At 36.4% G+C, this 12067-nt stretch overlaps 1 protein-coding gene across 2 annotated transcripts; it reads left to right on the top strand.

The window, feature by feature from the left end:
* Window positions 1-437: 437 nt before the first annotated feature.
* On the top strand, window positions 438-11874 carry Hcf (Host cell factor). 2 transcript variants are annotated; one of them, XR_010734176.1, is made up of 13 exons: window positions 438-821; window positions 1650-1798; window positions 2403-2563; window positions 2622-2876; window positions 2958-4425; window positions 4576-4789; window positions 4941-5381; window positions 5440-5816; window positions 5979-6179; window positions 6241-6399; window positions 6451-6649; window positions 7268-10270; window positions 10324-11874. XR_010734176.1 is itself a non-coding variant. In XM_066302418.1 (12 exons), exons 1-12 carry the CDS (start codon window positions 662-664, stop codon window positions 7354-7356), a joined length of 3873 nt encoding a protein of 1290 aa, XP_066158515.1. In that variant the 5' UTR covers window positions 438-661; the 3' UTR covers window positions 7357-11874. The 2 variants fall into 2 exon arrangements, 1 of the variants encoding a protein (XP_066158515.1); XM_066302418.1 differs by having other exon boundaries at window positions 7268-11874.
* Window positions 11875-12067: the final 193 nt, after the last annotated feature.

Raw genomic sequence — 12067 nt, 5'->3', positions numbered from 1 at the left:
CATCCTAATTTACCCTGTTAAATAAGTTTAGAAAAACATAAATACCAAAATTACAGATTTTTCCCCATGAGGAGCCCTATGGACATCCCGTACCTTCCTGCAACTGTTCAATTATTTTTTCATGAAATTATTTCTCTTCTTATTCATTAAATAAAAAAAAACTTTCGTAGCATAGAGATATTAAAATAAGACGTACAATGGGACGGCGAACTAATCCGGACTCGAAGTGGGAGTTGCTATCTCAACTGTGAACACGTCATCGAAATGAGAAAGCGAGGTCAAAAAGCTACTGCCGACGCGCCATCTAGTATATTTCATACGTAACAACATTAGTAAACCGCAAAAACAACAGATGGCCAACAGAACAGCTGAATCCCTCAGTCAATACGTATGTGATCGCTTTTACCGGCAGGCGACAGAACGAAAATCACTTTTCTAATAACGTTTTGCCGCTTATGTCGGCAAAGACTAAAGACAAATATTACCTTTTACATTAAGTTTTGTATCACAAAGTGTTCAATGTTTTTTGTTGACAAAGTGTTTGTGCCACTAATGCATCGATTATGAATCCATGTCCAACTATACCTGTGGGATTGACTTTTTTAAAAGTGTACTGTTCTGTTCGTTTCATATGTCCGAGGGGAGTGCAATGTGATACGTAATGGCGGGTAAGGCGTTAAGGTGGAAATTGGTGGCCAATCCCACTGGGCCTCAACCGAGACCTCGCCATGGACACCGGGCTGTGGCCATTAAAGATTTAATGGTTGTATTCGGTGGTGGAAACGAAGGAATCGTTGATGAACTTCATGTTTACAACACAGGTACTTGCCTGGTTTAGATTTGTACCGTAGTAAATATGGCGAGTTTGTTTGTTATTGTTTTGAAATTAATTAAGTTAACCTCTCACTAACGCTTTTCTCAGATGTTTCTTTTCTGTCACTAGTTGAGGAATTTGTAGCGTTTTGTTGGATGATAAAGAAATGTCATTTTGGCTTAGATTTGTTTAGTCTAGAAACAAATATGGCGGCCGTCGATTGAAATATGTGCAGATATTCACCTACTTTTATGTCAGTTTTCTCCGTTATTCTATCAATAGTCAGTTACCATTGGATCATGCATGGTTGTTTATTGCTACTTCCTTCTTCACGACCCCAGAATTTGTTAATAAATCTTTTGTGGTCGAATGAATCCTATTAAAAATCTTTTATTTCGTCGACTGCGCTTGTGGTTTCACCACATTTGTGGTGTCCAATTGAATTCCCGCATTTTTCCAGTCTTGTTTAGGCGCCAAATTTAAACTATTTAGTATACATCAATGAATAGAATAGTAACTGTTGAATTAGTAAATAAATTTGTTTTAATTTCAATCGCGTAAATTTTGTTTATAAAATGAAAATGTATTAATAAAACCACACAATTCTAATGCCGCATAAACTTGTGAACTTTTAACACTTTACATTCTCTTTGTCCCTGATGTTAAAATTTGTATAAATCCCAATCATCTTGTGGGTAAAGTTGAACAACTTTTATGTCACTTTATCCATCTTGCGTCTCCTATGGTTTTTTAAACCTTTATGGTCACTTGCCCATTTTTGGCACTCTGTGTACTGAGGTTTCACATACTACCATATTTCAATAACTTGTTTTAGCTACCAACCAATGGTTTGTTCCTGTTACCAAAGGAGATGTACCCCCGGGATGTGCTGCTTATGGATTTGTTGTTGAAGGCACTAGGTTGTTAGTGTTTGGTGGCATGGTAGAATATGGAAAATATAGTAATGAATTATATGAGTTACAGGTAAGTGGATAAATCAAAAGTGTTTATTGTATTGTGGTTGATCAAGAAGTGATGTACTTATGTTTTTGATAATAGTTTTGACTGGACATAAGTTTATTTGTGAGTCTCACAATCCTGGACAATATAAATAAATTTATAAAATTTTGTTGCAATAATATAGGTATTTATCATCTTGCAGATTTCATCAAACACCTAAACCTATTCAAAGTTACACAATACATATTGGTGACAAAGTAGATTTGGTCCATCCCATAAACTTTTTGCTATTTCCTATAAAATTTGAAAGGTGGACAATTTTTCAATGTTATTTAGGTTCCTAAATTTTAAAGTATTCCTCCCAGCTATTTACTCAATTTCAATCTTTTTCAAAAAGGAATAATTGATCTTACATTTTGGAGGTGAATTTATGTAGGTGAGATTAGTGGTGCTAAGACTGAACCCAATGTGTCATTTAATAAAGCCCTTAAATATGTCAGGTTTTACCATAGAATATTTTTTAGTCTCAAGGACTTAAATGTGCTTTTTATTAATTTGTTAAAAGTTACGTTTATTTTTTTAAGCTATGACAATTTTAAATTTAAGTTTTGATAATTTATTTTTGCAGGCATCAAAATGGGAATGGAAGAAAATAAGTCCCAGAAGCCCAAAGGGCGGTCCCCCGCCATGCCCTAGATTAGGGCATAGTTTTACCATTGTAAATAGTAAGGTATATTTATTTGGCGGTCTTGCCAACGATAGTGAAGATCCTAAAAACAACGTACCAAGGTATTTTTACATTTGACCCCAACAAGAAAACATTTTTTTGAACTATCTGTTTTTTTAGATATTTAAATGATTTATATACGTTAGATATTAAAACTAACCCTATGCAATGGGATATACCATTAACTCATGGTCCATCACCTCCTCCAAGAGAATCTCATACAGGGTTAGCTTATGTGGATAAAAAACGTTTTAAGTCATTCTTAGTAATATATGGTGGTATGAGCGGATGTCGACTAGGCGATTTATGGTTTTTAGACACTGAGAATATGACCTGGAGTAAACCAATCGTGTCGGGAGTTACACCTCTACCTCGGTAAGTTTCAAAAATCACTTATAAGTAATTTCAGTGCATAATGGGAAATCATAATGTAACGATTAGAAATCTTATTTTCAGATCTCTTCATACATCAACTCTAATCGGACATCGAATGTTTGTATTTGGGGGATGGGTGCCGGTAGTAGCGGATGAGGGAAAGTTAGCAATAAATGAAAAAGAGTGGAAATGTACTAGCACAATGGCGTGCCTTAATTTAGAAACAATGAATTGGGAGGACTTAAATATTCATAATGAAAATGAACAGACAGTGCCGTGCGCTAGGGCGGGACATTGCGCCGTAGGCATAAGTACTAGATTATATATTTGGTCCGGGCGAGACGGTTATAGAAAAGCGTGGAAAAATCAAGTGTGTTGTAAAGATTTGTGGTATCTGGAAGTAGACAGACCTCCAGCTCCAAGTCGCGTGTCTCTAGTTAAAGCGGGAACACATTCGCTCGAAGTTAATTGGACCGGGTCACCGTCAGTTCAAACGTACGTTTTACAAATACAGAAGTATGACTTGCCTCCAACGGTAGGGCAAACCCCCAAATCTGCCAGTCAGGCTAGCACTCCGCTGATTATCAGTTCTCCCAAAGCTTCACAATCAGTTCCAGGAAGTCCTCCAGCCATTTCCCTTCAGCAATCCAAAATTTGGCCAAGCCCCATTTCAAGTCCAACCAAAGTGAAAGCTCGCCCTCCCCTGAAATCAACAGCTGCCCCCTTGAATTCTAGCTTGCAACCCGTGCAAGTAACTACAGTTAGTACTGTCTCAACCGTTGCTACCGATACTGGCAAAACAGTCCAACAAACGCAGACTACAACGGGGCAAATGTCTGGAATTCAAGCTTTGGCCGCAGCTGCAGCAGTAACCCAAAAGATTTCCCTATCTCAACCAACTCAAATAAAATTAGCTAATCCCGTAAGAGTTCAAGGCGCTCAAGGAGCGACTATGATCAAAACTGCTTCACCTCAATTGGCTGGAAAACAAGTGTTGGTGAGGCAAGGCGCAAACATTATTCAAAAACCCGGAGGTGTTCAACAACAGGTGGTGACTTTAGTTAAAACCAGTACGGGAATGACTCTAGCTGCATTACCCAAGACGGGCAATGTTGTTCAAAGTAAAACGCCAACTCAAGTGCTTTCTCCTCAAACAAAAAATACAATCGTGAAGATTTTACCGGGTAACACTGGAGGAAACAAAGTATTAACCACTCTCAAGACAATTCCTTCGAACATGATTCAAATGAATAAAGCAACTGGAAAGTTAGTGTTGTCGAAAAGTGCAGCTGGTCAAATCTCGGCGCTTGGTAATCAACAAGTAATCATGGTTAGCTCAACGGGTGGGATCAAGAACATGCAAACTTTGACTAACGCACAGTCTGTGAACATGTCTTTAGTTAAGACTAACACCGTCAACACCACTCCAGTCGTGACTGCTTCGTCGTTACAGAACATTCAAGGAGTGAAAATCGCTAAACCCATCACGATTTCCATGCCCATGCAAATGGTAGGGTCGCCGAAAACTGTTACTTTGCCTAAAAATACAGTAAGTACTTCATATTCTTGTTTGCACATAGTTTTGCTTTACCTTGGTAATATTCCTTAGAGTGTTTGTTCCTTTTTAGTGAAGATTGAATACATTGGTGGTGAGTATAAGGTAACACTTGTCATTGACGATATTTTATGTATCTTTTAGAAACAAGTAATGATTGGAGGCAAACAGCTAACTGTACAAATGGCATCAGGTACAAATAAAACATTAACTGTCGTTCAACCTTCTCAAATAAGCGGAATCGGCAAAATTGTGAGACTTCCCTCAACACAAACAGTTACTAACAATGCTGATCAACCCAAACTAATGGTTGTTCAGAGACCAAAACAACCTACCACACAACCATCAGCCACATTAGGTAAGATAGTTTAATCACAAACTTATTAGATCATAAATCGTTGACGTTTTGACTTTTTGCTACTCGAATCAGATTTATTGCAATTCTTGATTATTAAAAGTTGTCTTCAATAACGCTTGAATCTGATGAAAAAATACTTGGTCCCTTCTAGCATCTTCCTCATTTGAGGGTCCTGCTACAACGGATGCTGCGCTCGCCGCTTTAGCAGCTGAGGCTGGGCTTATAGTTCCAGAAGAATCGGACAAACAAGCTGAAGACACAGTCTCTGATGTCTCGAAAGATGAAGATGTAATGGCTGTACCGGAAATCGAGTCCGATGAGCAGCCGATCGTGATCCAAGAAACGGCAGAAGTGTCGGAAGCCTCTATTGGGGGTTTATTGGGAGGAGCTCCTTTAACGAAATTATCTCTAAAAGGAGGTTGCAGTTTCCCTCCAGAAAGCTATCGATATAGCAAATTGGGTTTGAAAGGAGGAAGCAAAGATGAAGAAAACGTTAAATCGCCTACTACTACTGCGGAAGCTGATTCGACGCAAAGTGTGAATGGATTGTCTAAGCAAAAGGAAGAAATGCCTGAAGGTGTGAGTGAAGAAGGTAAATATTTTTTTAAATAATTACAAAATTGCAAACCAACTATGAAACCACCATGTAGCTATGGACTTGGACCAAATGGATATCTGCTCCGATATCAAAGGAGAGCCCGAACCCGAAATCGCCAACATCAAACAGGAAGATCAGGACCAACCGATTGGTATATTCCCGTCTGCGGTTAGTGATACGTCACTTGATCTGGATCTGAAGTCTGAAGATCTGGACAGTGGATTCAATTCCTCAATCACATCAAATCAATTGACCGAGCCTAAGCATTCTGAAGAAACCGAAGAAAATGGGGATGAAGAAGGTCAAGAAGACGAGGACATGACAAACAGCACTGAAGATCCGTTAGCGGCATTGGCGTCTGCTGCTTTGGATGCGTCGAAAGACAACGACAAGACTGACTTCAATGGTGCCCTGCAGGAGCCTCTAAAAGTAAGCATTTAATTTCGGCATTTATTTGGGGGAAAATTATATTATTTACAATTGACCGGCAATATTATAGAATTTCTAGTTTTTCTTTCTTTCAAATAGTCCATGAAAAACATCAAACGACTATTAATTTTAAAATACAATGAAATGTTTGTATATTTTCAGGGTACTTGGTACACAGTCGGCTTTATAAAAGGCACAAGCTATGATGTACAGAACTATTATCTAATGTCTGGTACGGATGATTTAACTGTTGACGATCTTCCGGACCTGTCGAATTACCCGAGAATCAGCTTGGAGCCCGGCACCGCTTACAAATATCGTGTCGCTGGCATCAACACGGTTGGCCGAGGGGAATGGAGCGAAGTATGTTTTTGTACATTGGAAAGTTCAACAGTGAAGTCAAAAGCTTTTGCTTATTTTCCAGGTTTCCGCTTTTAAAACTTGCGTTCCTGGTTTTCCCGGAGCGCCATCCGCAATAAAAATAGCAAAAGCAAACGATGGTGCTCACTTGTCTTGGGAACCTCCAGGTTCCAACCCGCAAGAGATTCTCGAGTACTCTGTATATTTAGCAGTAAAAGGAAAGGTAGCGAAATCGCGATTTTGCATTGAATTAATAATAAGACGATATTTGTAGGAAAAATCTGTGGGAAATGCACCTCCACAGCTTGCCTTTGTACGCGTGTATTGCGGCCCCAGTAATCAGTGCGTAGTCGGAAATGTGTCTTTACAAGCAGCACATATTGATACATCCACTAAGGCAGCCATAATATTCCGTATAGCCGCCAAAAATGACAAAGGATATGGACCTGCGACGCAAGTCAGGTGGCTGCAAGGTTAGTTAGATTCGTTATACGTAACAGTCTGAGCCAAATTTTACCCTTTTAAAAGTAAAGTCGTATTTCTAGCCGAGATAGAAGAAAACTGATCTTGTCTGCGGTAAAATTACCTGTATTTTCAAATAAATGTACCTGTTTGGAACGAATTTGTATTTGCATTGAAAAATAAGTTATTTATAAACCGAAATGAGAAGAAAATGACCGTCCCATGTTCCAAGTTAATTCACCACTACCTCTACCAAAACTGAAATTCGTATACGTATAAATTTGTCTGAAATTTGAGATCTTAAATTCAGTGCCACTAAAGTTTTTTTTGCATTGTTAATTACACATTGAAAAATTAAATTAATCATTTGCTAATTCTCGATAAGTCGAATATCAGTAAGTTACATTTCAATTGATTTTCAATTAACAGGATAAAAATACGTGGGGTACAAAAATCCTTCAAAATGATCTTTTTTCTTGATGTTTGATCACTGTGGATATTAGGTTGATCCCGTTGAATCGATATTTTAAAATTCAACCTTTATTTGTAATTTTAGATTTGAAACAAATGCTCATGTGCATTAGGAGGTATCCATCACATTGATTGAGTTTTTTTAATTTGCTTTTTAGATACCGGTGTACAAAATAAACCAACAAAAAGATTACCAGAAACAACTCCAGGAGGTATAAAGAAAATGAAATTGCAAGATGAAATGTGAAACTTCGGCTTGTGTTTAATGTATGCAAAGTAGCATAAATATCATATGCAGCATGTACATGAGGTATTAAAACATATATTTGGGAAAATCACCCGAGGTCTTAATGTAAAGATATTGCGTGTTATGCAGAGCGGGATTAGCAACGATAATTTTTCGCGTGACAACTGCCATTTGTGTTTTAAACCTAATACATGGGTAAAGGAGAGATAATAATATTCTGTGAGTCCTAAAGACTGTGAAAGGGGCTGCAAATAGTGATATGAAAAATTATGCGAGATGTTAACCCTTCAAACGCCTGCATGATATAGGCTGATAAATTATTAAACTTTTATTCTAGCTCACTATTTTAGGCGTTTTGTTGAATTTTTTTAATTAAAATTAGAATCGACTGATGATTTACTTTTGATCTATCAATACTTTAGAGTAAGCCTTGGAAAGTCAGCTTATGGAAGTTAACACGTGTTTACTATTTTCATTTTCAAGATCTTCCCTGTACATGCTGTATATCCACGTATTATACATAAATATATATATATACATATATATGTATATTTGTGTGAGTGGGTGTGTGTGTGTGTGTGTGTGTGCGCGCGCGCGTGTGTGTATGTGTGTAATATATATATATCATATATTTTATATGTATGTAATATATATAGGTATATATAATATATATATATATATATATAAATATATACATATATACATACATATATATACATATATATATATATATATATATATATATATATATAAAACTAGCCAAGGATGCATGAATGATTATATTTTCTGTCTATTAGAATAAGTACCCTCTTCGGAGCTTTTTTAAGTTTGGCATGTAATGTATACCTTTGTTGGTGAAATAGAGAGAAGTCAATCTAATTTCCTTCAAAGATATTGGTTCTTCATTTATTTTACTACAATACTAGTAATAACGGTTGATGTGTAAGTATTTTACTAGAAAAGTGAGTTATGTGATAATAGTGTTGCAATCTGAATACACAGGGAACCATTTAACACCCCACAATGGGTGAATGTGCATCGTACCTCGTGCTCTGCATGTTTGGAAACAAACCGATGATGCAGGATTGCAGTTTTTGTACTTTTTCCTTTTACAGCTTTCTAGAAATATTTTTTCACGGCGATACTATAGTGAATAATAAAGTACATATTGGAGATATAAAGGCCTGAAAAAAGGTGATATGCTTAGGATTGCCCCTAGGAAACGAACGTTCCTAAAGTTATTTATTTTTTCAATTTCGGTTAGTAATGTATCGGGAGTTGTAAACGCATAAACAAATGCTCTAAGAGTAATAACTTCCTTTGTAGGATGTTTTAAGTCAGGCGGTACAAAATATGATCAGGAATATCATTGTGATTTTTCGGACTATTTGAAAAGAGTTGCGACGTAGATTGTAAAGCTAATTATAGCTTAAAAATTTCGGTGAAACATAAATTGTAAGAGCCATAGACAAAGTATCAAACAAAAAGTTTGAAGTCAAGCGGTCCTTTCTTGTTCTATTCTATACTCGCGGCCTTTAACATCAAATCGATCCGAAGAGGAAGGTGAGAATCACGTGCCAACCTCATACCATAGTGTCGCGCCCAAAAATTGGAACTTTGGCCACCCAAAGTGTATACCATCGTGTCGAGTGAACGGTTTCTATTAACTATTTGCATCCGATGTTAGCGATGTGTTGCTGTAACTTTCACGTAAAACAAGGAAAGTTATAGTTATATATCGTCATTAGTTAGCTACAAAAATTTTCATAAACACGTTTTTTGCAAATCGACGCTCAATAGTAAAGTTATACCGCTCTGTGGTACTTATGTTATCTGATATGTTTGATGGTGATAATTTTGTTTGTTCTCTCCCACTCATCCATCTGTATACAGTGCGTTTCCTAAATGTCAGGCAAAAATTTGGGGACCATTCTCTGGGTAACTTTAAGATTTTTTTGTTCTTTGGCGGTTTTAGGATAAATCCTTGTTCCCTAGATCCGAGGTGATAAATGTTTTTTATGAAATTTATTAAAAACTACAATAATTGTTCGAAATAACTGCCGCCAGCTTAGATGCATTCTTCTTTGTAATCTTCTCCTCATTGACAACCGAACTTGCACCAATGCGTCAAAAGCCTTTGACAAAACGCAATCCTCAAGAGAAAAGCTGTAGGAAGAAGAGTTTGAACACGTTATATGTGATACGGGTACAACAAATTTTACCTTAAAACCTTTCGCACACTTTTATTACTAACGTCCAAAGCCCTTCCAATTTTTATAGTAAAAAGCCTGGATTTCCCTCTTATGTTTAGCACATTTTCTTCGGATTCTGCCGTTCTCGCTGTCACTGGATTTCCTGCACCTCCGCTTCCTTTTAACGCACCTGTTTCACTACGACGTATAGGAATTCTCGAGCATTTTTCGATGCGGAACGTTACGATTCGGAAATCGTTCAATGAAGTCTACGCATGAAATGCGTGTTAGTCATCTCAGCATTCATATAGGTAATCGTGATAAAAAGAAAAGATTAAAGGTGACAAAAATTTGGAAATATATTCAAATTAAATGACATTTAACGTGTTTACTAGTGTCGTTTTCGAAGTTCACGTTATCTTGCTACGCTCATTTTAACCATTTTAATAAAAAATAAAAAATTTAGTCGATAAACATTCATGGCCTTGTGTCTAGAGAACAAAGCATTTTTTCTAAGATTGTCAGAGGACAAATAGTTCTTCGAATTATTCAGAGAACAACTCGACCCCTAAACTTTTGCTTAACGTGTAGAAAACACTGTATATGAGTATATGAGTCATCACTTTGACCGCTCCTATGATTATAGGACCGAACTCTGGCCAGATAGGTACGGTAAGTCATAGTAAAATGATATCATGCGTCTGAGCTTTCACGAGATGGCGGTAAGTACCCTTTGCTTTTTTCCAGCGAATTATTAGCTCTCCTCATTTACTAGGAAACCAGTGGAAGCTCATGCATTGTGCAAATAACATCTTTTTCGTTAAAAGAACAATCTCGCCTCATTTGTTTAGTGTACACGAATTACAATAAATTATCATCAACGAGTAAAACACTGTGCTCTTTCCACGACTCTGTATGACACGAACGGTAATTAAGTGTTTTAGCAGCATTAAATAGTTCGAAGTTTATAATGTTTTCGGTGAGAGTAAAATAGAACAAAAGTAATCGTTTTTACATAGTTCCGTAAAAAATGTTAGAATGAACGTAAATGAAATAATTCATAACTTTAATTCGCAACTAAGCGAGTTCCATGTTTCAAGAATTTTAACCACACGATACTAACCGAAGTATCAACTTGACGACATTTTACATATATTTACCTCTTTGTAGTTGAATCGTCCGTTAAAGTAAAATAATTCAAAAATGGAGCGTTAAACTACATCGTTAACATTCGGCTTTGCATAGATTAAGTAAATGTGTTAATAGTTAACGTATAAAACACGATTTCCTGGGAAAGCGGTACAGAATTACGGCGTCAACATTGCTTTCCAACGTCGGCTACCGCTGCCTAGTACGGCATTCCTTTCCGAATTCGAGTAATGGATTATATTATTTACGTTTTATTTTATCTATGAATTAAAACATGCACGGCGTTTTCATGCTTAATTTCTGAAAGAATTTTTCTGGAATGGGGAGGTCGTTGATTGCCAGTACTAGAGAGACATATCTTATGTGTAAATCTTAAATGTGGTCGCGAACTCTTCGATTCGTTGCTCCTTCTCTTACTTTAGTTAGATGCTTCAAACGCATGCCACTTAGGTCCTCCAATCTTTAATCGAGAAGTAGACTTTAGTAGAAATAGTTACATAAAAACTGTGCTGTTTAGTTTCACATCGATCTTTTAAGGTCTTTAACGATATTCGATGAAATTTCAAGTTATTCGTAAACATTGTTGGTTGTAATTTGATCAACAAAGGTATATTTTTAAATATTGACTGTAAATGAATTAGTTTTTGTTTTTGTAAAAATTGAGACATTAATCAATTGTCATTGGAATAATTGGGGGATTTTTCCAGTGTCGTAGTTTGTTATACATTATTATTTGAGGTATAATTATAGCGTTCAACGCTCATTTTGCACTATGTCGTGCCAACTTGGGCCACCTAGATTGTGACGTAGTTTCACAAATTTGTCGAATGAAAATGTTAAAAGATGTATCGCGCGAATCTTTATTTCGTAATAAATATACTAATTGAACGAAGTACATATATCTTTTCAGGTGATTAAAAAAAATTGGTAAAAAGTCCATGATGGTTATTTTTGTCGACTTACATGTGCATATTAAGATAGTGTACATAGGTAATTTCAGAAAATAGTTTTTACTTATAAGATCCTTTATTATTTTTATTTTATACTCTATTTAGTGGTTTCAGCTAATTATATTTTATATCAATCATTGCAAGCGAAATATGTTCATTACATTTTATTTATATTGGTTCGCCATTGAATTATTTGCCTATTTTTAAAATAAATGATATGCGAAAAAGTGTGTGTTATTTCTTAATTCTCTAAATCATCTGCATTCAATTCGCGTCAATGGACCTGGATTCGGTTTTTCGGTCTCTCGTGCCACTATCGGCAGTGAGCTCTTTTTACGTGCAACATAAATTTTTAAAGAATCGATCGCACCAAAATGTCCAGAAACGTGAAGCAAAGCTACCGAAGGGCATTAGAAGTGT

Source organism: Euwallacea fornicatus, chromosome 3 (genome assembly GCF_040115645.1).
Source record: "Euwallacea fornicatus isolate EFF26 chromosome 3, ASM4011564v1, whole genome shotgun sequence".
Classification (NCBI taxonomy): Eukaryota; Metazoa; Arthropoda; class Insecta; order Coleoptera; family Curculionidae; genus Euwallacea; species Euwallacea fornicatus.
Note: the sequence above shows the minus strand (reverse complement) of the source record. Positions and strands in the feature narration are given on the sequence as shown.